Source organism: Mirounga angustirostris, unplaced genomic scaffold (genome assembly GCF_029215605.1).
Source record: "Mirounga angustirostris isolate CCGP_5_RB_7025 unplaced genomic scaffold, mMirAng1.0.hap1 SCAF_12, whole genome shotgun sequence".
Taxonomy (NCBI): domain Eukaryota; kingdom Metazoa; phylum Chordata; class Mammalia; order Carnivora; family Phocidae; genus Mirounga; species Mirounga angustirostris.
This window is the reverse complement of record NW_026991720.1, coordinates 56,195,860-56,222,280: the sequence shown is the minus strand read 5'-3', so window position 1 is coordinate 56,222,280 and position 26,421 is coordinate 56,195,860. Positions and strand designations below refer to the sequence as shown.

The window sequence follows — 26,421 nt, the reverse complement described above, 5'->3', positions numbered from 1 at the left end:
CGTTTTTCTTACCCATAAAGGGAGGGGAGAGTTACAAGTATCTATTAGCATGGTTGACGTGAAAATGATATTAAATATGGCGATATGTCTACAAGTACTCTGTGACTCTAAAGAACTATACACGAGTGTTATTACTTTAAAATATGACATTGACACCTTTTCATTTTGAAGCCGATGTCAATGTCAGTATGCTTCTGCTGATACAGAAATCAAAAGAGTTTGCCGCTTTTCATTTTTCATCTTTTTTTTGGTAGAAATACTGCTTTCTCATCAACATGGAAATTAAGATTCTTAAAATAATGCTGATCAGTATAATTAGGTACAAGTAAGTGTAAAATAAACACATCACTATCACTTTTGAAGAAGATTTATAAAAGTATACATTTTATTGTTACTAAATTTTAATCCTTTTCCAGGACCAAAGATAAGATGAGAAATAGCCTGCTGAACCGATGACTCTCACTTAACTGTTTTAGTTACTAGCCTATTTCTGTGTAGAGACCATTTGAAGTATGATAGGTGCTCTTGGTGGTGTTACATAGTTTTTCAAAGGAAATGTATATTTATATTCTGCTTTATACATTTGGGCAAAAATAGTAATAACACTTTCAAAATACTGATGGGAAAATGAGTCCCAATAAATATGTTGGATTCTCAAGATAAAGAGAAGTACAATTCTCAGCGTTACAGCATTCTGTCTATAAAAATAGTGCAATTGGGATATACTATTTTAGTAAGAAACTCATTAAGTGCAACTTTAAAAGCTTCTTCCTCTTTCTTTTTTTAAACTTTGACATTCCAGTAAACTGTGAGGAAAATGTCCTTCCATTTGTTTTTCCTTTGCTGAAGTGTCTAGAAGTGAGAGTACATTCAAATTAAAAGCAGAAAGTCCCTTAAATTCCTTTCAAGAAGTCCCATCCTGTAAGTGCCACTCCTAGAAAGACTTGGCTGTTACTACTTTTGGCTGGAACAAGACTGCAAAAGATTTCAAGAAGAAATGGAAATTGTAATGGGGGGTTTCTCTCACTCCCATAGTTCATGGCCTACTTGTTCCTTATTTTAGTCCATTACACTTTTTTTCACTAAGAACTCCTGTCCCTAGAAGGAAATCTTTGACAGTGATATTTAAGAGTACTATGTAATGAGACACTTCTATCCAAATTCCAAAAAATATTTTTAATTGGTATAATAATGATAACAGCAGACGAATTAGAGTGAATGGTATACAGGAAACTAATTATAATTTTGGGAAGTGCTTTCTTCCTCACAGATTCCTTCCACACCTATCATATTACTTGGTGTTCACGATATTTCTGTGCTTTAAGCATGACTGGTCAGTTTGCTCTTTTATGGATGAAGACTTAAGACACCAAGTAGTTGGTATGACTGCTTCAGAGACCCACGGTCGCCCTGTGGCCGAGCTGAGATGCAAAGCCAGTTCTGTCTCTGTGTGGCTCGACATAACCTGTGTCATACACATGTAATTTTTCTGTACATTCTAGGTTTCTCATCTACCAGCCCCTCCTGGACCAACATTGACAGCTGAAGGAAGGTTGTGGGTCTGCATCCTGTCCTCACCGTCCTTCTCCAGAGTCCCATGATGAGCTCGCCAGTGCAGCCTGGTCAGTCTGGTTCCTTCTTAAACTATTAACAGACTTTATATGAAAGATGTTGCTTTGTGTTGCTTCAAAGCAAGCAACTTAAGTCACGAAAGGACTTTTTTTTTTTTCTGACAAAGATTGGTTAATATCATGAGTTCTGAATTTTGTATTCCATAGCTAATCCTCTGTTACATAACCCAGTTTGCTTTCCAGGCACTAATTTCATTTGCATTGTTATCTGAGCACCAGGCTTTAATCCTTCTGCTCCTAATACGGCATTTGGATTGGATTTTGTGATGTTATTAGTATTTATTAAATATGATGTAGGCATCTAATTCACACCCATAGTCTTTCTGAACTAGTATGTGTCTGTATGCTTTTAAATTGTGCTGTGGGCACACAATTTACACTTTCTCCATCTCTTTGACACACAGGAAGGATCCTTCTCCTCCCCGGCCTTCTTTGCAGCCACTCCTGTTTCCTATATACGTATTTGATTACAATCTCAGCACCTGCTTCCTCTGAGTCTAGTGTAATACGTGGCTCATATAGTGTTGTGATCAGCAGAGCCAACACCCATTCCTGCAGGAACAGGGTGTCACTTTTGGAACAAACATAATTCAAGTCTCAGAGTGATGGAGTAGGGTCGGATATCCCATGTTAATCACGGACAAATTGTAAAAGAATTTTCTGCTTGGATCATTATAGGATAATTTATTTCTATTTCTATATATTCTTAAAAAAAAAACAACCCTTTTGTCATATTGATATCCTTGAGTTATCCAACTCCTGAGGTTGAAACTAGTATAATATTATATTCAGGATTTACAAAAGGAAATCTTTGGCCAAGATTTTCGCTCTGTGGAGTGCCACGCCCAGATCCCCTGCTCTGATATTCCACTGTCTCATCAACCTTTCCCCGCATCCTCAACAGGCTGCCTGCCAGCATGTATGTTGAATGTGGAACTGGAAATTATTGTAGGGTAGAATTATGACTTGTTGATTGTAAGTGACATAGTAAAAGATATACCAGTTCTTCGTTAAAGTCATTATTTATAATTGGCATTGTCATCTGAATACACAGATGAAGAGTTACCTAGGTCTCTTGTCTCTGAGCCCCTGTAGCCCAGTGGTTCTCAAACTTCAGCATGCATTAACATCCCTGAGAGGGCTTGTTAATAATTAGATGCATCCCCATAGTTTTTGATGCAGTAGGTCTGGGGTGGGGCCCTAGAATTTCAAGTTTTACAGGTTGTCCCAGGTGATGTTACTTTGCCTGGAGACTACATTTTGGGAACCACTGGTCTAGCCTGCTATACTTGTCTCTTTGCCCTGCTCCTCCCAGCCCCACCCTCACCCCACAGACAGCCCTGTGGGAGAGCTCCATTGCTTATCACAATTGTAGTATACTATTATTATCCTTTCTATTATGATGAGCTTAAAATCATGTTTGCATTTTTATTTGTATATATTGCATTTAAAATATAAATTTATTTTAAATTTAATGTTTTCAAAATGGCATAATTTTAAAAAGGCATTTAATTTAGAACTACTGTAGTCAAATTTTTTTTTTCCCTTTTCTTGTGATGGAATGTGTTGGTATCATTAAAAACCATACTAAAATCAGTAGGAACAAGTTGACTAAGTACAGGAGTGGCAGAAAACTTCCTCCATTTCTGGAAATTATGGTCTAGAATTTATATAGGGTTTGTTTTTAATTCTCCAGACCAGAAAATAGACTTTTTACGTATTAAAAAAAAGTGTCACATCCCTTTATTCTCCACCCACCTCTATCATATCCTCCCCGTGTTGGTGGTTTACCTCCCACGCTGACTTCACGGAACAGTGACAGGGCAGATTGAATGATGAGAACGTAGAATTTATGGTGGTGACAACTGTATCTAAATGAAACATTTGAAACAACAACTTTACCAGGATATGTAATCTTGAAATGGACATAAAAGGCAGATGCCATCATGACTAATGAAGGCTAAACTAGATAGGAAAAATTTGGATCCAAATTATAATTAAACTCAATTTATGAAACTCACTCACTTTTAAATAGACAGGTGTAGCAATTTCAGTACCTATGTGGTTTTTAGCATTTTTCTAACACCTTTACACCTGGCCCCACTTTTTTTTTTTTTAAGATTTATTTATTTATTTATTTGACAGAGAGAGAGCGAGAGAAGGAACACAAGCAGGGGGAGTGGGAGAGGGAGAAGCAGGCTTCCCGCGGAGCAGGGAGCCCGATGCGGGGCTCGATCCCAGGACCCTGGGATCATGACCTGAGCCGAAGGCAGACGCTTAACGACTGAGCCACCCAGGTGCCCCAAGCCCCACTTGTTTTTAATGAGAAACCCATAATCCCATTAACGACACTATTGTAAGTGGTTAGATTCCCAGTTTAGGCCATCAAAGCCTATTTAAAGGTTAACTAGCTTGCAATGAATACAGGAATATTTTGACAACCTTAGTTAAAGAAGAGAATCTGTACAATAGTTAAAGAAGAAAATCTGTACAATGTAATAAGAAATATTTTAAAATGTTACATGCTTACAGAAAAGTGGACGCAATAGCAGGCAGATAAACAGGTGAGAAATATTTATACTTAACCTGAGCTCTGGGCGCCTTAGAGGATTTCTCAGGTAGGTCCGTATCACATCTAATTTCATTCTAAAAGTCATGTTTTTTTTTGGAAGATTGGTGTAAGGGTGATACCACTCTTAGTTTTCTCATCTTATGTGTGGAGCAGGGTGAGATTTTTGTTGCTGTTGAGATAACTGCTTAAAAGGTAAAGTATACTGGGCAAGAAAGCTACAGAAATGGTGTGGGTATGTAAGGAGCCTATGGCCAGAAGTAACATTACCGAACTTTGTGTGGTAAAAGAGAGAAGGAAAACAGAGAGTGCATGTACCTAACTCCTCCTGAGGGAGAAGAAACAGACACGATTAAAGGAGATCTGAAGTTAAATAGAAGTCTTATTGTCTATCCAGCATAGGTTGTTGGTTGTGTAGAAAGTGGACGTGAATCCTTGCTTCGAAGTGCATATAAAGGAGGAGGGAATAGTATGTTGTATAGCTCAACGTTTTATACTCCAATGATAACAATTTGTAGCATTTTTTTTTAAACTCAGAGCTTCTATATATAAATGTATTGTAATACATAAGATTGGCAAATACTTTGGACTCTTTCAAAAAACATGAAGTAAAATAATACCAAATACTTGGATTAATTCCATATACATCTGATGCTGACTCACAGCTGGTAATGTTCTGCTCTCTTGAGAGCAGTATACAGAGGTCTTAATCAATTCTGTTTGGGAAGTTTTTATGAATGAAATATGAACTGAGGGAAGTCATAGCAAATGGGCCAGGTGGGTGGGAGTCTTTTCTATTTATTACAAATGCAAACTATGATCAGAGACCTGAAATGCACTTTGCATATGTAAAAGGAAATGTTCTGGTCATAAACATGAAAACATTCTTCTGCTATTATTAGCCTGTATCTTATGGTGCCATATATATTCTACTGGTGAGAAACAACCTAATCTTTTGATTTAGAAAAAGTGTTTATCTTACATCTCTTCAAAAAAAAAAAAAAAGGCTATCTAAAAAGGAACTTAAATTGGCCTGAGGCAATCACCATCCATTTGTTTTGCTTTTGTTCTGCAAAGGGCTTTAAGGAGTTGTGCACCAGAAAAATAGACTCACTCCAGTTATTCCAGAAATTCTTTAATAGTCAGTGCTTTGGACAGAGTATTTATGTTTGTCTTGAAAATTGGTTCTGGGATAGTGTGAATTCTTGTTTTCCTCATAAAACTTCTCCATCCATGTTCAATTATAGTTGATATCAAGTACTAAATATTACCATCTTGATCATGTATTCAGTCAAACAATAAGTGCTGATTTTTGAATATAGAATTCACTGGTTTTTATTTTAATCTTGGTGCCTCAGTAATGTTCTAAGTTAGAGCACTGGGTGTTGCTTTTGGGCACTGAGGAACCTGAATGGAGGGAAGACTGGATAAGATTGGCAGTTAGCTGCTGCAGTTGGGATAGTCAGTCATGCAAAGCTCATTAAGCATTTAGTGCCAGGCTGTGTGTTGCTCAGTAGGGACACAAAAAGTACTAAATCATGGTTTCTACCCTCATGGACAGCACTCTTTGGTGGGAGAGACAGAAAAGTGAGTAGTTTTGGTCTGTTCACTGTATTAAGTATCTTAATAAACAGAGGAGCAGAAATTAATTTCTTCTGTACATCAATATGGATGACATTTCTAGTAATTTATTTTTTTTATCAGGATTGCCAAATCTCAGAAGGAAAGACTTTAGGGCTCATCTAATCTAGAATTTTCCAAACAAGTCAGATAATAAAAATCACATGGGGCTCTTGTTATACAGATTCTCCGACTCCTCCCCTAAAGAGAATTGTGCAGTCAACTTGGGTGGAGGGTACTAGATAACAGATTGCATCATGCTCTTCACTGTGACTTGGCAAAGTGCAGAAATGTTTTTAATCTAACAAGCACTAGAATTTCTCATTTTGAGACTCTAGACAAACAAAAAATACACCATTAAAGCCTATCTCAATGTAAGTATTTCTCCTGTGAGCTAATATATAACTCAGTGATTTTGCTTTCTGCTAAATGAAAAGCTAGTGCTATTGAAAATGAGAGGAGGTAGTAATTTGTGGGGAAATTCTCTGGGCTTACATGTGTTCTCTGCTGTCTAGGACATCCTGTTTTTATGTGGAGGTGACCCAAAGACATAGATAGAGTACACTTCCCCCCCACTCAAAACTGATTACTACCTATTTTAACCCAGATCAGATTTTTAGTATGATCCCAAGAATATAGAAAACATGATTTAAGCCTGGACATTTTTAAGAGTAATTAGGCTGCATCAACCTTAGAATGATTCCAGCATGACTTTTACTTTTGATGAATCTAATTTATATAATGTAATTTTGACAAAAATGTAGCCAAAGGACTTTTTGAAACCTAGAACACAGTGTGCATGATGCCTCTTGATATCGATCGGGCAGTGTGCTTTTGGCCTTGTGGGCATTTAGGTGAGTTTGGATAGTAGAGCTGCTAAAGCTGTTGTAAAGTCCTGTAACGTTAGTTTTCAAAGCCCATTGCATAAAGGTAGCTAATTTCTCTTTTCTTCACCACTGTGAGAACACTTAAAATTACTCCACTGATATGGAGTGAGAGGACCGGGCTTATACAAACAGAAGTTAAAGGTCTGTGGAAGATCTTATATTCTATTCCTTTTCTCATTGGCAAATGTTAGGCAAAAATTGAGTTTTCCTGCCATGTCTCTGTTTTGCTAAGCAGCTGCATTCTCTTATAGAAATGTAGTAGATTTAACTAATGATCAAAAAGTTCTTTGAAACATAAATTGTTATGGAAATGCTAAGTAGTATAAACAATTGGAGGGCAAGCATTAATAAAAACTTCACTGCAAGCATTTTTAAAGAGGACTAATAAAAGTTTCACGGTTCAATTAATACAGCACAACATTGGGTTTTCTAGAAGCATATGGGGCCCAGAAGGCCTGCCCCTGTTTTTAAAATTTACAAACTCTTTAATGATTCACCACTTTTACTCCAGTGCATTACCCACTGTGGTGCCATTTAGTCCTTAAGTAGGGAACTAAAACCAGGACAAAGCTACAAACAAATATCAAAATGTCCAAGTGGGTATTTTCTCTTCAGTTTGTTCACAGTATGTTACCATAGAAAATGAATGGTAAAATGAAATAGAGTCACAGGACAAATCAGGTAGGTTATGGCTTCTCGAGATGAGTCTGATCAGTTGGCTTTTTAATGAAATACAGGTCAGATCTCATTTTTATAAGCTCTGTGTAACTAAAATATTTTCAGGTTCCCAGCTAATTATTTATTTCAAGTTGTGTTCAAGAACAATATTCTAAGATAATCACATAAATCAGTCTCTTGAAGTTTTGTAACAGAATTTGACGGGAGTACGGTACTGGTAGGAAATAAGGAACGTTAAATGTATTAAATATTATTTTGGGTTTTCTTCTACTACTTTAACTTCCTAGTTAACTGACTCTCTTTTTTGCTATTGCTATAAACTTCTCAATCTGATATTCAAGTTTGAAACATTAACCAGAGAGAGCATTTTATTTATTCTCCAGTTCCTGAGGGACAATGCTTTAAAAGTGAGGCACAAATCTTTTACCAAAATGTTCAGTTTAAATTTATTTTGCCCATTTATTTCTTCTCAACTTCACTTATCACAATTAATTTTGGTGGGTAATTCAGTTTATATAATGTTTACTGTGTTCATTACTGTAACACTACCAAAAAACTCCCTATTATGTAGTTCAAACAGAAAAGAAGGTTATTTCTTCCTCACATAAAGATTAAAAAGACTTTCCCAAGTGGCAGGCCGTTCTTTCTCTAGTGGTGATTCAGGCCCCAGTTTCTAACTTGTGACTTATATTCTGTTTTGGATTCCAAGGTCAGTGTACATCTCTCGACTGAGCTGATGGAAGGGAAATGGGAAAAATAGGTTTATGTGGGAAGTTTCCGTAGGCACACCCACATTTCTTTGGGTTGAATTTAGTCACATGACCACACCTAACTACAGAGGAGGCTGGGAAAAGTAGTCCAGCGGTGGTCCAGGAAGAGGAGGAAACAAGTTTGATGAATAGCTGGCCAGTCACTACCACATTCGTCTTGAACATTTATACCTGGGAGTGCAAATATAGCATTGCTTACAAGAGGTAGGAGTATTTCATAATGTACTTTCAAAGAGACAGAAACAGTGAAATTTGGGAAAATCAGCTTATCTACATTTTCTAAGAGATGCTTAAGGAAGCCTTCCTTCATGAATTATGTGGAAGAGTGAAGCAGTGTAGCTATTAGAAAATTCAAGTTCTGGTTTTAGTGGAAACTTTCCAGGAAATGGGAATAATATGTATAGTGTGGAATATTATGGGTCCTTAATTAGTGTATTAAAGTCATCAGAAGCACCTGAGGGTGTGTGCAAAAAGAAAATTCATGTCAGTTTATCTGAAATTATAGTTATGTATATGCCGAGGAAGAAGTAATTTAATATTCGCCATTCTTATATTTGTTCTTTATTGCATATTGGCATCACATTTTTAAACAGCTTTGTAGTTTGAAATATTATGAAAATCTAGGTCAAATAGGCAGTGGTTGTTAAACACTTGTTTTACACTGATCTTTTCATGAACACAATTATAAAACAATGCTAGGCTTTAGTTTTTTGAAGATCCAGGAGAAAATACTAGTACCTCAACAAAACACATGGACAGCCTTTAGTTTATAACAGTATGTGGACCTTAACAGAATTTTCTCTTTCTGTGTATACTTTAGGATTTGCTGTTAATAATACCAAAGTGTGTGTGTGTGTGTGTGTGTGTGTGTGTGTGTGTGTGTATACACCTGTGTGTGAGATTGTTTTGCAATGCTATAGTAAGTCTCGGGGAATACAGAGGTATATAGGACTACATAAGCTCCACTAAATACAAATGCTTTACTTTCTATGGTTTTCTATATATTTAATTTTTATCTGTTTTAAGAATGTCAGTGTACAGCAGTCTTCACCATTTATAATTTATTGCTTCTAATTTGTTGTAGGGTTAGAAAGTTAAAGAACCATGTTAAATAAAATCATTAGTGAGATAAGAATAAATTCTTTAAGTTCTGAAGAAATGCACAAAGTTCTCTTTTATGAGCAAAATATGTTTCTTTTTTCTTACATATTGCAATTACATTTTAATTGTCTCCCATCCCCCTTATTTTCTTGGTTCTCTCTGTCTTTGTTATATAGATCTATAAAATTCTGACTTTCCAATTGATGAGCCATTATTATGGCTTTGATTTTGTCATGCTTATCCTTGCAAATTATGATCAATACCTTTTATCCATGCATGTCTCATGTGTGGATTTGTAAGTTGCTTCAGAGGTACTTTAATAACCAAAAAGAAAGGCTTGTGACTTAATTTATTGGTGAATGTTTCCTTATACTCTGACACCGATTTACAGAGAGTAGAAGAACTCTGAGGTAGTCTGTGAAATTGTTTTAAGTCTTTTTTCATGGTAACTTTCTGGCATTTGATTATATAAAGCTCTTTCCTCTTATGATAGGTGGTTCTCCTCAGTTAGCACTGCACAATTAACCTTTTCTCCCAGACTCTTAACTTCCAAGAAGACTTTCTCTTTATATTGATATTATAGTTCCATTGGCAACTGGCCTGGCTGGGGAATTTCCTTTGAAGTTGGAATTTGCCCTAATAATTTTGCCGTCTTTGGAATTCTGTGAGTGCTAAGAGAGGGCAGATAATCATAGGGGCACCTAAGCAGGAACTCATCTTTTAACTCTCACCTCAGAGCGAATTGTTCTTTAGAAAGAAATGTTGAAATGACATAGGAACAAATTATTGAGAAAAACCAGTTAGCAGGTTTGGATTCTCTGAGACTATAAGCATGTGTAACAAGAGCTGGTGACACCTGGGTCTTTTGTTACAGGAAAGGCTGTTTGATGACCTCACCTATGTTTTTCTGATTTTGAGATTCTGAGTGCTTTCTGCAGATCTAAGACTGTTGCACAAATGGACACAGCCAGAACTTTATCTTGAACCCCTCTTTTTTAGAATCTCTATCTGGCAGGAAAAAATACAGAAAGTCTTTGTAGTTACTTGTTGGTATGTCACTGGAATCTCCGATGTCTGCCCAGTGTATTCATGGGCATGGGCATTTGGGGATGGTTACTATCATTCAGGGAGTACTGTCTTTTGAAAGAAATTATTAACCCAGTGATTGTGAAATCATTCTTCCTGAAAACCTGTCTCCTCTCATTTATATACTATATTAAAATAAATATTATAATTAGGGATATTTTGAAAACTACTTTAAGAGAATAAAAGCACAAAGCTATGAAAATTGTTTTATGTTATTTTTGAATGTGTCTGTATCTTTGTGCCATTAATATGGTGCTTCATTTTTAATGGAGAATTTAATATATATTTATTTTGGCTTTATGTTTAAAGTGAAACAATAAATTAGAAAACAGATTTTAAAGGTAATAGTATTTCAGTGAAAGGAGCTAGAAATTAGTAGGAAAAGTCAGGAAGCCAATTATAGAAAGAGGAAAAATAATACATACCATATCTTGTGTTGGATAATGTGTGCTATTGAATCTCTGAATTTCAATAAAATATGTCAAAGTAGAGTTCATTTTCCCTTCTGTTGGGAGAACTGATAATCCGCCTACCCATCTGCCTTCCTACCTTTCTTAGTTTTCTTTCTTTCTTTTTCTCTTATCCTGCCTAATTCCAAGAAGGATTTGGGATTTATATAATAAGTTTTAAAAAAATAAAATGAGGAGGAAATGAAAGAAAGGAAGGGAGAATGGATAAAGCAAATGCCCTTGGTACATACACTCAAGTTCTATAAAGTTGCTAGAGAAGGAATAGATTTGGCTCTGAACTTCTTGGTAGCAAGTCTGTTTTCTCCTATGAGATTCCTTCTCCTTCAGCCTAACTGATCCAAGTCACTGCCCCATTGGAGAAATGTCAGAGACTCTCCATAACCTCTCCCTGAGGTACACAAGGACCCCATGCCCTTTTCATGTTTGTCTTTCTTTTCCTCCTCAATAAACCGTGAGCCTGTTCTCGTCACCACATGGAGCTGTGTGCCTTCCCCAGGTCCTACTCTTTTGCCTGCAGAACTTTGAAAGCAACTTTCTCACTGTTGGGAGTGCCCCCTGCCCTTCATACCGCTACCCCTTCACTTCTTTATTTATCATTCAAGGCGTGGCTCTATCTCATTCTTCTGTGAAGCCTTCCTGGGCAATCCTGGGCTCCTCTGACATCTGTTACCTCGACAAATATGGATCTTATCTCCTGGAGGTGGGGGTTTTCTTAGTCATAGCGTAGTAATAAACGAAGCTTTTTGAAAGCAAGAGACCTCTTTCTAAGATTTTTTTTTATTTTAAGATTTTATTTATTTATTTAACAGAAACAGCAAGAGAGGGAACACAAGCAGCGGGAGTGGGAGAGGGAGAAGCAGACTTCCCGCCGAGCAAGGAGCCCGATGCGGCGCTCCATCCCAGGACCCTGGGATCATGACCTGAGCCAATGGCAGATGCTTAATGACTGAGCCACCCAGGCGCCCCTAAGATTTTTTTAAAAATATAAAATAAAACAATTGATTATTTACTCATGGTTGCTTGATTATTTAGCTAATATGTTGCCTAGCACATAAAAGGAGCCAAATAAGTGAAGAACAAAGGGTATTTTGTGAGGAGGCTGATACACTTACTTTGGAGGGAGGGGAAGCAGTTGAGTTGAAAATACCTGAGCCAAACGAAGCTGCTTGATCTCTGTGGTAAATCATGACCCTTCCCTTTGTTTCTTCTTATTTATTTGTTTGTTGACTTTCTTTTCCTTTTACTTCTTCATGAAGGTTTTGAGCTGTTCTTTTGCCTCTGTTTAGGAGCTACCCACTGAAAAGCTTTGTCTTCTTAGGGTGGCTTCCCTATTCCTTGAACAATAAACATTGCAATAAGGTGGTTACTGTTTGTGAGACGTGTGGCCACCTATTGAGTTCCCTAAACGTGATATCTCCAGGTTTGGAGCTGCTTTACCTAGCACAGTGGTAGAGACTGACTGACCTACCAGCCTTTTGCCTTTTAGTAACTTGGACCTCTCCCTGTTCCAATACTTATAAGCTACCTCCTGCCCCATTAAAAATACACACTGTAGTTAAGAATAGAGGGAAGAGTAAAAGGATTTTGAATTGTGGTTAAGCAGCAAATTGTTTTAAGTTAGAATTCATTGGTCCTGTATCATTTAAACTTTTAAAAAATTAATGCATTTTTTGCAGACCGTATCATTAGCAGTCATGTTTTTGATGCACTAGGTTTCTGTGGACCTTCAGTGCAATATGTATAGAGGAAAACAGCTGGTTTAAAATTTATGACATTTCAATCTATATATGTTTTTAGTTCTTCTCATTTAAAATGGTGAACTCATAAGCACTTTAATACGATAGTTGAAGTCTTCATAAAGATTAAAGGAGGATCCTAAATTTTATGTGCGTCTCTATGGAAGATGTGTTTTGGCTTTATTAGTTGACACTGTTGCTGCGTGATATTGGATAGATGAAGTGATCTCTTACTTTGGAATCTAGTCATGTGGGGTTGCTTTCGTATCTGCCCAGGAAGTTCATTTTTCTAAAGATCATGGAGAGAACAGATGGGGAACAGGTAAGCACGGCATCTCTTTCCCTCACAGCTCCCTGTGGAACCTCTTTGGGTAGGCTCTTGTTTGTCACACACAAAAGAAGTATGTCTTTACCCTGAGTGATGCAATGGTCCAGCCTCCTGTGGGGTAACATCCACTGACAATAACGCCATAACCCATTAGTTGATCGCAAACTCCCTGAATCCACAGGGGTTTGCCTCAGTCTAAATGAGTGACTAATTCTTAAACTACAAGGTGAACCTGAGGTCCTCGGGGAATTGGGACATGTTAAGATTGGATTGTTTATTTTGCTTGTTATAACTGTAGGGTCATTATGGAAATGTTTACATCCTGCTGTGGTTATATGTTCTTAACCAATATATAAGGTGAAGAGGTTTGGTCCTTTGGCTTCTGCTTTCCTTATATTCTTTATCATTCTCTATCTCTGTCCTCACCCCATTAAAAAAAAGTGTTCACACATCAATTCTAAGTGAACCTGTATCTTTTTCATTGAATTCTTGGTTATCTTATCTGTTACTGAGAAATTATACAAATGCATATTTGAAGTTATTAGTAAAAGCCCAAGGACTTAAACAGAAGCTCTGGAAACAAGTGTTACCTGTTATTGGTATTCACTAAATCTCCCTTCGTCCCAGTTTCTTTATTTGGAAAATATGTCATGAATTTGTTATATCAATACATAAAAGACACAATTGTAAAAGAGATATTCAGGAAACAAACTGAGGGTTGCTGGAGTGGTGGGGGGTGGGAGGGATGGGGCGGCTGGGTGATGGACATTGGGGAGGGTATGTGCTATGGTGAGCGCTGTGAATTGTGTAAGACTGATGAATCACAGACCTGTACCTCTGAAACAAATACTACATTATATGTTTAAAAAAAAAATAGCAGGAAGGGGAAAATGAAGGGGGGGAAATCGGAGGGGGAGAGGAGCCATGAGAGACTATGGACTCTGAGAAACAAATTGAGGGTTCTAGAGGGGAGGGGGTGGGGAATTGGGTTAGCCTGGTGATGGGTATTAAAGAGGGCACGTTCTGCATGGAGCACTGGGTGTTATAAGCAAACAATGAATCATGGAACACTACATCAAAAACTAACGATGTAATATATGGTGATTAACATAACATAATAAAATAAAATGAAAAAAAGATACTAAAGCAGCTAGTGTTCATTTGGAATTATTATATACAAATTTGTGCTTTTTTCTCAGCTGTGACCTGTAACTATGCTTTTATGAATGTCACCGTGAACACTGATGTCTGTAGGTCTTTCCACACTGGTGAGAAGACCATCATTTCCACGTTCTGTCACGATTTCTAGTTGTGTCTCTCTCAGGCTTGTTCACTTTTGAGCAAATGGAATTATGCCATCCCTCTTTTTCATTATATGCCAGCTTCCTGCTCTATCCCACCTCCAATAGTAAATGACTGTGTTGCCTTGCTTCACCTTTTGGTGCGTTTTTACACCATTTGCCTTGCCAGCCCCTTCTTGTGTGTCCCCCTCTGAATCTGTTCTTTGCCTCTTCTAGCATCTGATGCTTTAGTTTATGGCAGCATCACTCCAGTCTCTGCCTTTATGGTCACATTACCTTCTCCTCTGTGTGTGTCTAATATCCCTCTGCCTCCCTCTTATAGGGATACACGTGATTGCATTTAGGGCCCACCTGGGTAATCCAGGATAATCTGTCCATCTCAAGATCTTTAATCATATCTGCAAAGTCCTCTCCCCCCCTTTTTGACATATGAGAGAACATTCATAGGTTCCAGGGATGAGGAGATGGGTATCTTTTGAGGGGTCATTATTCACCCTCCCCACACCTGCCTGAAATAATTTCTCAAATCCTGCCAGTTTGTAATTTCTGTTCATGCGTTTGTTCATTCATTCACTCAGTCACCAGACTTTTATTTCATGCCCAGTGTATGCCAAACACTGTGCTAGGTATTAAGAATAACACACTGACCATACTTTTAATAAGTTCATTATTTTGTCGATAAGATGTACCACACAGAGTAAACACAGAGAAGGAAAAGAGATAGTTTGATCCAGGCCATAAGATTAATTCTTTGTATGTTTCCTTTTACATAATTCTAGAACATAAGTCACCATCACGCCTCAGTGCTCATAAATTATTTCAGTAACTATGGAGGTTATGTGCAGCCTGTGGACCAGAAAGTGTTTTTGCAGGAGGGAAAACATGTATCAGCTTAAATTCAATTCCAAAGAATTTGTTCAGTACAAAATAAAGCATAGACCTTGCCCTCTGAGGAATTTATAATCTTACACAATTCTTATCAACCCTTGCTGCATGTCAACATAACAATAGAGCTTTAGAAAGAATATCCTTGCCTGCTCCCCACTGCACCTCATGCTTGATTTTGGGTGGAGCCTAGAGGTCTTTTTTTTTTTTTTTTTTTAAAGGCTCATCAAGAAATTCTAACATGCTGCTGGCATTGAGCACAGAGAATCTCTGGTCAAGTAGAAGTGACCTGTAACTAGGAGAGCAAAGGCACGAGTATTGTTAAAAATGTAAGACAGAATGCTTTAAGTTCCATTAAGATATGTAGAAACAAAATAATTTGGATACTCAGAGGAGGGTGAGATCATATCTGGCTCAAGGGGAATGTAGGAAGTATTTGAAATGTCCCTGATAGATGGGTAAGATTTCAAAAGATTGGGTGGGTAAGATTAGGGGAGGTGGGGGTGGTCATGGCTGGAGGCAAGGGCCGGGGGTCTACATTTAGGTACCAGATTTTCTTCTGCTCAGACTTTCTGGCCTGGAATCCAGAAGCATCTGAAAAATCTAAATTTAAACCTGGTCTTCTAAGCCATTTCAACGGTAGTAGGGTAGAACAAATTTTATTTGACAGCTGATAGGTTGATATATACTTTTTAAAATTTCAGAAACATGATAGCTGGACCTCTGTCTGCAATTTTAATCTAAGTCCTGTAAATATTAGGCAGGCTTCAGTGAGAAAAATAGAAATAGAGGGGAAAGTTTTATTTTAAGTGTTTCAAAAGAAGAATAGCTAGGATATGGTGATTTACTGGAAGACAGAAAAGCACAGTAGGAAGTAACAAAAGTAATTATGAAGTTCAAGAATGATAATAGAATTAATGTGAGTGATATTGGTAGAAAAGATAGTGAACTTTTGCTGAAGTTTTTCTACAAGCAAGGGGCTTCATTACGATATTTTCTTTATTTCATGGAGCTCTTTTCATAAGTCTTGTGGTGTAGGTACTCTTCTTATCCTTACTTTACAGATAGGGATGTTGAGACCTTGAGAGGTAAGTATCTTCTTGCTCTATCAAGGTCTTACAGTAAATTGAGTGGAACAAATCTAGGACTCAGATCTAGGTATCCTAATTCTAGAGTGTATATTCTTTTTTTTTTTTAAGATTTTATTTATTTGAGAGAGAGAGAGAGCAGGCGAGCACGAGTAGGGGGAGGGGCAGAGGAAGAGGGAGAAACAGACTCCCTGCTGAGCAGGGAGCCAGTTAGGCCAGGCCAGTCTCAGAACCCCGAGATCACGACCCCAGCTAAAGGCAGACACTTAACCGACTTGAGTCACATGGGTGACCCTACAGTGTGTATTCTTAACCACAGTTCTGCTAATTGTCAGGAGGCTAGCTTGAGATGTAGAGCTGATGAAGAGAAATTGGTCCCAAAGATAGGAATTTAAGAATCATCTAAAGAAAGGTCACAGTTGAAAACATGGGTAGCTTTAAATTAGCAAGCATGACGTTATTTTTTTTTTTTAAAGATTTTTATTTTTTATTCATGAGAGACAGAGGGAGAGAGAGGCAGAGGGAGAAGCAGGCTCCCAAGGAGCAGAGAGCCCGATGCGGGACTCGATCCCAGACCCTGGGATCATGACCTGAGCCGAAGGCAGACGCTTAACCATCTGAGCCACCCAGGCGCCCCAAGCATGACGTTATTAATTAAAAGATGAAAAAAGGAGAAGAGGAGGAAAGGGCCAAGGACTAAGCCACACTGAAACTTTCAGGGACAGTATCTTATCCTTCTTTAAGGCTGCTGGTCACTTAACACAGGATTCATTAAAAAAACCAAACCAAACAAAACTTCCTCAGATATTTAAGGAAGCAAATGAACCCATCTTTCCATCCTAAATTTTTCAACCTGTGCTTAAGGTTCTACTTAACTACAATGACTCCAAAAGAGACAAATCTAAACCCTTTCTTCTCTTTCCTGTATTAGTGAGCCTGATTTAGTTTCAGATCCTTGGGATCTTTGTTGGATTCCATTTTTCCACCTTCCTCGATGTTTTCCCCAGTGGAAAACGGCTGCTCTGTAGAGAGGTTATGCCAGTGTAAGAGGATTTGTAGAGTAGTTCAGTATTTTTGTTGTTTTAAATCACTGGTAAACTAAGTTATTGAAAGGATAAATAACACACAAATGGTGATGTGTCTTGGCTGTTGGATGTCTTTCTCCTGCTTCTCTCGGAGTGTGCCTGGAATTTCATTTCCTTCCATATGCAGCCCTATGAAACAACCCAGGAAAAAAAATAAAATTATTGCTGTTGAAATATATAAATTATATTCTTTTTTGTTACCTGTCTGTATAGCCAGATCAAGCTTCCTATGCTTGTCTGGTTCTTTTAACCCCTACTGGTCCACAATCTGGATCCAGCATTATTTGTTAGAGGGGTTTCCTGTATTGAATACAAAGGATTTCAGAATAGCTTTATGGTTGTATCAAATATTTTAATGTTATAAGGCTGTATTTCTTGTGCTGATTTTCTTAGAATCACATTTTTCTCATTGATTTATAATTTCAACTATTACAAAATTAGCACCATACCTAAACTCTTAAAAAAATATAACAGAGCCCTAATCTGTAACCTGCCTGTCTTATTTTTTTTCTAATGCTGTAATTGAGCGCTGTGTATAATGTGGTCTTCTTATATAACTCATCCCACCTAACTTTATTAGGAAAATTAATGGAATGGGACTCTCATAAAATAATTAGAATCAAGGGAAATCTAATTTGCATTAAAGGTCTAGATTGCCTTTCAGAATAAGCAGTTTTATGGTTTGAAGTAAAACAACTTATTTACAGACAGCAATTAACAAGGCAAAAATGTCCATCATTCTGTTTGAAAGACACGGGGCAAGCCAATGATTCTCGGTTTGGGCCATGCTTTAAAGTCATCTGTAGAGCTTAAAAAAACAAAACAAAAAAAAAAACCCCCCAAAATCTGAACTGGGACCCTCAACCTCAACAATTTTGATTTAACTGGACTTCTTGTTAGCCCTGGGTATGGGTATTAGTTTAAACCTCTTAAGTGATTATAATATGCAACCAATGTTGAAAACCACTATGAAAAGAAACATCAGAGAAGTACAAAAGAGCAAGAGAAAGTAAATAAATACAAAATTCTTACCCTTTAGGAAATGACATATACTTTCTATAAAAGGAAATACTGTCTTATTAGTTATGAAAACTGAAATCTTAGTTCTATATTTTTAGTTCTATTTTGAAAGGATGCAAATTAATTTCATTTAGATATTAATTGTTACAAGGATATGTGAGAATACGTATTTATGTGCTTAAAAAAGCTCTTATTCCATGTTTCTAAACTCACTTTTTTTTAAGATTTTTGAATCTTAACTGTGGGTCTAGCTGTTCCCCACCTCATCATTCCAATTTATGAACTGAAAATGTACGCTAATTTACAAATGAATAATTCAAAATGGTGGAGTGAATGTGGCAGTTTCAGTTAATGGAAATTCATTGATTATCTTGTGCATTTTTTTCCCATAAAGAAGGCATGATTTCTGTTACAAAGTGATGTTTGGTTACTTTGTGCAAAGTATCTTGTTCATTCTGGGCCTGAACTGCTTTCTCTGTAAGACTAACATACCACACCTTGCTGAATAACAATGACAATGTATTGAATGTTTATTATATTTCAAATTCTAAGTGTTCCAAAGCTTTATATATGGTATCTCATTTAATTATAGTGAAAACTCTATGGAGTAAGGCTATTTTCTAGAATCCCTGTTTTAAAGATTTCTGAGAAACCACTCTCAGAGACATAGATAAGATAGATGTCCAAGGTTGTGCATCTACTTGGGGATAGGACCGGGATGTGAATTCAAGCAGTCAACACCATGAGCAATGGTACAAAGTAACAGTAACCCAATATGAAGACAAATTTTTCTGTTTAACCAATTGGTTAAGATCAGACTTAAAACTGTGTGTCTTTACAGGAAAGCTTTCCAAGGAGACAGTCCTGATACTTCCCAGAACAGTAGATTTTTCTGTTGAAGCTAACAAGGAACAGGTACACTGTGGTGCTAGCAGTCTTGACAGGCACTGGCCTAGCAGGAGGATGGGTGCTCTTTGGTGCTGGCAGGGTTTTGAAGAAGGAGCAGTATTCTTACAACTTCCTCAGGCTCACAAGACTCTTCCCCGCACTTCACTTCCACATTGTAGGAGGGAAAACTTAGTGTGGGAGGAAGCATGGAAGAGAGCTCATCTGGAATAACATGAATGGGCTTGATGAGTGTGGGTAGTGGAAAGCTCAGCAAACTTGTGAACAAAAGATCTCAGTGTAATTCCTGCTTCTGACACTCATGCACTCAGGCCCTGAAAGTCACTCAACTTTCCTGAATCTGTTTTCTCTTCTTTAAAATAGAAATGAAGATAGTAGTAACCGAATTCGTTAACTCAAGGGGCTGAAGATCATATGAGATAATATACTGTAGAAATTCTAAATAAAGGATAAGGTGTTTTTAAAACTGTTATGTTAATAAAGCAGATTTTTCTTTTCTAACTGGAAGCCTTTATTTATTTAACATGCAGAATAAAAAAACAACAACAACAAACAAATGAATGAAACTGGAAGAAACTTTTGTTCTGCAGTACCACTTGATTTCAAATGTCCTCACCAGAACAAACACTTGGACTTTTATTTCATCCGAGTGTTCAAAACCCCTAGGCATTTAAGCAATCTCTGAGTGCACCAATTACTGTCTAATGGCCAAATCCCAGGATCGTTTTTCATTCTTCAATAGAATTATAATAGCAGTAGTAATTCATTCATTCAACAAGTGTATATTGAGTGACTGCTATGTGCCTGGAATGGTTTTAAGTCGTCAAAAGTAAAAGTGAAAATAAAAGCAGGCAAAAACTGAAATTGTCTGTTAAGCATAAACTAAGGATCAAGTGTTACATATGGTCTCATTTAATCTTCACCGTGATCCTGCAGAATATGTTTTATTAGCATTATTTATAAGCGAGTTTACTTGGTTTAGAGAGCTTAAATGATGTGTCCAGCACCTCCTAGCAAGGGGATGGTAGAACTGGGGTTAAAACCCCATTTCCTCTCCTTGCAAATCGTCTTTGTTTTAATCACGCATTTATGAATTCATTTACTCATTCTGCACCTAGTCTAAATCCTTTTGACCTTTTTTCTTTCTGTGAGCATCAGAGGTATCTCCTTAGCCACCTGTGCTTAAAACAATGGTGCCATTTTTGACACTCTCACTCTATTCCCCTCCACATCAAGTTGGCTTGGAATTTTGATTGACTCTATTTTCCGTTTTTGTTGCCAACCTTTAGCATTCATTACTTCTGGCTACAACTATTGTCATAGGCTTCCAACTAGTCTCTCTATTTTTGGTCTCTCCTCCATTCAGCCTAATTGTACAACACTGCCTAGTAAAGCACTCCTGCTAAAGCACAAATCTAATCATTTCCTTTATCAAAAATCTCCATGGCTTGCCATGGTCTATAAAAAATGGCAGTACTCGTAAAACATTTCTAGAGTCTGTGGTATAGGGCAAACCACATTTCTGGCCTTCTCCCTCAATGTGCCCCTTCCCAGATTGATAACAGTGTTTTTCAGGCTTGTCTGATAAGCATCAACTGGGGCTTATTAATATTCAAGTTCTCAGGCCCCACTTGAACCTACCTAGCAGAATCCTTGGGAACTGTGAGGCCTGATGAGGTATGGTGAAATCTGCTGGTCCTCTGATAGTCTCAGAGCACAGGGGCATAGTTGTAACCACCTTAGGCTCTTGCTACCACTGAGTGTTTAGGAAATCAGTCAGTACTGCCTGACATTGTGACAGTTATACTGGGTTCTCCTGGCCACCCTTTTACACACATCACTGAGGTGCAAACCAAGTGCCAAAAAACCCAAAGACACATTAATTAAAGTGAATTCTTGAGAGAGGTGATTTTCTCAGATTTGTGTGAGCCTGAGATATTTTTATATGAGCGTATATAGAACATATAAAGGAGATTAACTTGTAAATAAATGTTTAGTTAATATATGGATTATGTCATTTCCAAATTATATATATATGATATGTATATAATTTTATTATGTATGATTTCTAATTTATATATGATCATATATATATATATATATATATATATATATATGAGGGAGGGAGGGGGAGAGAGAGAAAACACACCCAGGAGAGAGACATATACATATATAATTGTGTATAATTATATGTATGCATAAATAATTATGGGCATTTATATAAATGTATGTGAATATGTGTGTGTGTGTGTGTGTGTGTGTGGATGGATGCATACACACACACGGCTTGTCTTTCCAAGAAATGATAAACTGGGTTATAAGAAGATTCCCAATATTACAAGATAAAAGACATTAACAATAAGATTATGAAGTAAGAGAAAAACAATGAGCAGAACATAAGATGGAGTAGAGATATTGTTCTGTAAAACCTCTACATTATCATTGAAATGGCTGTTAAATAGTACATTGAATTAAAGACCACTGCTTTTCTTTTTTCTTGATCCTTCCTAACCTGCACCCCAAATAAGCAAAATTACCTAGTTTTTAAGATTTTGTATATTATCACACTGCATAGTTACAGATTTCTTTATTCTTTTTATGAACCCCGAATTTCTTTTTTTTTTTTTTTTTAAGATTTTATTTATTTGACAGAGAGAGAGACAGTGAGAGAGGGAACACAAGCAGAGGGAGTGGAAGAGGGAGAAGCAGGCTTCCTGTGGAGCAGGGAGCCTGATGCGTGGCTCAATCCCAGGACCCCGGGATCATGACCTGAGCCAAAGGCAGACGCTTAACGACTGAGCCACCCAGGCGCCCCTGAACCCCAAATTTTAAAAATTGCAAGTAAAATAGTAGCATGCAGTTGTTTTGTTTTGGAAAACAAAAAAATCAAGCCCCTTTGGCTATTGTACACATTAGACTTGAAAGTAAGTATCGGTAGACGTTCAGCTGGAAGGTGAAGAAATCATTTCAAATCCCCTAAGTAAAATGAGATATATATTTATACATTCTGAATGTGACCAATTAATCTGAATCCTCCTTCATTCTTTTCTCGTCTGCATCCATTCATTCACAGCATATTTATTAAGAACCTACTATGCAAAGTGCCAGAAAGGATGTATACCCTTAAAATTTTGCTACAGTCTTGATGTTCACTGAGTCACTCAGTGATTTTCTCAGAGCTGAAGAAAGATAAATAAGATCTGTGTCTCCATCCTAGGTTGGTTTGCTTCACCATTGAAATACTTTTTTAGGGGCGCCTGGGTAGCTCAGTCGGTTAAGCGACTGCCTTCGGCTCAGGTCATGGTTCCAGGGTCCTGGGATCGAGCCCCACATCAGGCTCCCTGCTCAGCAGGGGGGTCTGCTTCTCCCTCTCCCTCTGCCTGCTGCTCTGCCTACTTGTGCTCTCTCTCGGTCAAAGAAATAAATAAAATCTTTAAAAATAAATAAAATACTTTTTTATGTTGATTTAAACTTTCAAATATGTATGTATCTTTATTCTCTTGTTACTCAGCTTATGAAATATTTTTTGAGAATTAGAGTGGTACTATGTCTGCCATGAAATCAGTGGCTTTACCATTTTACTAGGTAGAATGTTCTCTTTTGCAGGTGGGACAGGCTAATTTAGGATATGTGCCCTTAATTAGTTCCCTGACCTGCTCTTATTGTATCAGCATTCAGGCCTTAGTCATCTCTTATTCAGAGGATTTGTACATGCTGTGTGTGTTTGTACCTGGCTCTTGGAGCTACTCTCTTGGTAGGGAGAGCCATACTAAACACATCCTAGAAGAGGCAGTGAGGAAGGCTTTTGTTGCCCTTGGTTACAGCTCTGCTGTTGTAGTAGAAAGAGGCTGAGCTTTGAAGCTAGGTAGATTCATGTGCAAGTCCAGTCTCCCTCACTTGTTCACTTTTTGATTTTGAACAAATGATCATTTCTGAACCATAGTTTTCTCATTTGTGAAATATGAAGATTATTTATCTCATGGATTTCATTCACTGTCAAAAATTTACTTCCCTTTCACGATCAATAAATATTTATGGAATGTAATTAAGTGATCATATTTGTGGAATTACATATATCAAACTAATCGTGATGATTTGTTTTGCATGTTGGGTTCCTGTTATGGGCTGAATGTTTATGTCACCCCAAAATTCGTATGTTGAAGCTCTAGGTCCCAAGGTATTGGTATTTAGATGGAGGCCCTTGGGAGATAATTAGGTTTAGATTAGGTCAGGAGAGTAGGACCCTCATGATGGGATTAGTGCCCTTATAGGAAGAAGAAGAAAGATCTCCTTCCATGAGCATGTACCAAGAAAGGCCATGTGAGCATGCAGCAAGAAGGTAGTCATCTACAAATGAGGAAGAGGACTCTTACTAGACACCCAGTCTGCCAGCACCTTGATCTTGGACTTCCAGCTTCTAGAACCATGAGAGGAAAAAAAATTTTGTTGTTTAAACCACCCAGTCTTTTGTCATAGCAACCTGAACAGGCTAAAACAGTTCCCTTTCTAAATTTCTTACAGATTGCGTAGAGTAAGAGCTGTAATTTACATCTTTGTTTAGGATCCCCAGTATTTAGTGTACTACCTAGAACAGAGGACTCAATAAATAAGTGTAGAACACCACTTGAGGAGGTAGAATCCATCTTCATGTTCTTCTCATCATCTATAGCCTCAGTGAAGGCTCTCCTCCCTGCTCGTACACAAAAACCCGTGATGGTTTAGACAAATAGACTAAAATAAAACCTAAAATAAAAACCTGCAATTTGATCATAAGGTTCATAGGGAAAACAGTGGGATATAATTTTCACCATGAGGTTGGGTGTGAAACAGTGGATTTAGATTCTAGCTCTGCCATTTATTAGCTGTGTTAGTGAAGGAAAGTTGTTTAACTTGACCAACTCAGTTTATTCTCAAATAATCTTGGCAGACTTGTTTGAGGATTATCACATAATGGAAGAAATGTGAAGGGTTTCTGAATAGTTTTATCACTCTATTTATTTAAATATGTTTATACTGTTTCTCAATTCCTGAAAGAATGACTGTAGAATCACCCTAAGAACTCTCTTTTGAATATCATTCTTTGTTTCAAACGTATTTCCTTGTGGCAGGAAGCGGTAAAAACACATGGCACAGATAGCTAGTGACTGAAGAGGAAGTTAATGGTGTTTGTTTTTCCTCTAGAATTAGTAGTTCAAAAATTAAAAATAAAAATGTGTCTTGCCAAGTTTGGAAAAGACACAGATTGCTTTGATTACAGGATTACAATGGACCTAATTTTTTGACATTAATATTTCTTTCATATTTATGAATTGAAGTGCTTTTTAAAGTTAAAACTTCAAGGCTTTCCATTTTATTTTGTAAACTGTAATGAATAAAATATCCAGATACTATTAAAGACATGTGGAATTTATTTCTTCTTTACCCTGTAGACTTAGAAATCAAGAGAAGGTTTACAGAATAAAGCATTTTGAAATCATTGACAAGCACAAACAATGAATGCTGTTATTAGCATTCCATGTCTAGATTGTAATGCCTTTGAGGAGACAATGTTTTAGATGGTTTTTCAGCTATAATGGGAAGAAGTAAACAAGACCTTTCCCTAGCTATGTACTGAAAAAAACCCAGTCGTGATTGGGAAGTATTGTTTGACTCAAAGCCAGCTCATTTTTCACCAGAGATTCCTGCACACCCACAAATTTGGGGCATTACTAAAGATGGTGAAAATGAGGTGGGATGAAGTGGGGGGTCTTGCAACAGAAGGCATCCAATTAAGAAAATCTACAACAGTGACAAAGATGCTATTCTAGAAAGTTAGAATAATTTTATTTCAGGGAACAAATTCTGTAGTTTTGAAGGGAGAATGCAACTACTATGAAATATCTTTCATTTAATTAAAATCAAGATTTATGTGGTTTGCTGCTGCTGCCTGAGTTCCATTTTGACTTTTGGTTAGTGACTGCCTGGTGGTTTACAAAGATTCAAATGTACTTTATTATGAGCGAAGAGAGTTCCTTTGGTAGATGTCTAACTTTCTTTTTTTTTGTTTTTTTTTGCAAAATCCCTTGCATTCACCTCTGTCGTGAGATGTGGCAGTAGTCGTACATCCTGGGAAAATCACTTTTAAAGACTTTTGAGTGGAAAGGGTCATGGATATTTATTGTGAGGAAGAAGAGAAGGCAAAAATGTTACAGGGATTATGTCATTTCATTCAGGAATTAGCTTTAGAAAGATTATTGAGGAGCTAGTATTTAGGAGTGGTGGATATTTTTAGATTGCTTCTAAGTAAAATCATGATTTTTCTTCGAATGAGCTGGAAAGAAATCATCTAGTCCTGTGTTTTCTGCATGTCCTGAACTCTTATTGGGCGATAGAATCAAGGTCATAGGTTGCAGTTAAACAATGGAATAGAATAAACCACATTACAAGATACCAGGGTGCCATGTGCATTGTAAGATTAAGTATTAATTTGTGAAAATGAAGTTTGCATTTTGTATAGATAAGTATGTTTCTATATATGTATAAATACACTTCATTTAATGTGAAATGCATTTTCCGTGTGAGTGGAAGTTGAGGAAGATTGGAAGTGACTGAGTGAGTCCTCTCATTCCTCAGATAGGGTATTAAAAGAGGCTGGCTTCCGGTTTATTTGAGTGGGTCTCACTGAGGTGGCTTATGTAGCATCAGGTCTGTCTTCTGTTAGAATCTTTGTTTTGATCACCTTTGCATCATTTATGTTTTACCCCATACTTAAAAATTTCTGTATTTTTGTCACTAGAAAGCGAGTCAGAGGTGCTGATCTGGGGAAATGAATCCTCACTGAGCCTATGAGCACCATGCTGGGAGGTTGGTTGCTACTGGTGATGCCAGGTGGAAAAGAGTAGAACCTTTCCAGCTTGCTCTATGGATAAAGCCCGTATTCCCCCTAAGTTAAGTTTTGTGGAAAGTTGGAATAACAATCTAATACATTTCATCAATAGATACAAGTCATGTTTATTAGCTTCTACCACGTGTTTCAGTTCAACAGATATTTACTGAGCTCCTGCTTTGTGCCATGTAGTTGCCATCTAATTACTTCCTCCTGTGTGTAGCTAATTACACTGATCCCTCACTTTGCTTGTGGGGAATCCCAGCAGGTTTACTGAAGGACATGGTGGTTTGGGGTCATTGGTCAAAGATAACAGAGATGGAGCTCAATGTTTTGTGACACAGTATGTCACTTTGGAACTCCATTACGCTTGGTCTAGAAATGTTCCTGAATTC

At 37.3% G+C, this 26,421-nt stretch overlaps 1 protein-coding gene across 3 annotated transcripts in view; it reads left to right on the top strand.

Moving 5' to 3' along the window:
• Positions 1–26,421, top strand: part of HDAC9 (histone deacetylase 9) — a 918,445-nt gene that overhangs the window by 65,736 nt on the left and 826,288 nt on the right. For all 3 annotated transcript variants that reach the window (XM_054505263.2, XM_054505258.2, XM_054505260.2), the window contains exon 2: positions 1,503–1,622. In XM_054505263.2, coding sequence (XP_054361238.1) covers positions 1,598–1,622 — 25 coding nt within the window. In that variant the 5' untranslated portion in view covers positions 1,503–1,597. The remainder of the gene's footprint in view (positions 1–1,502; positions 1,623–26,421) is intronic.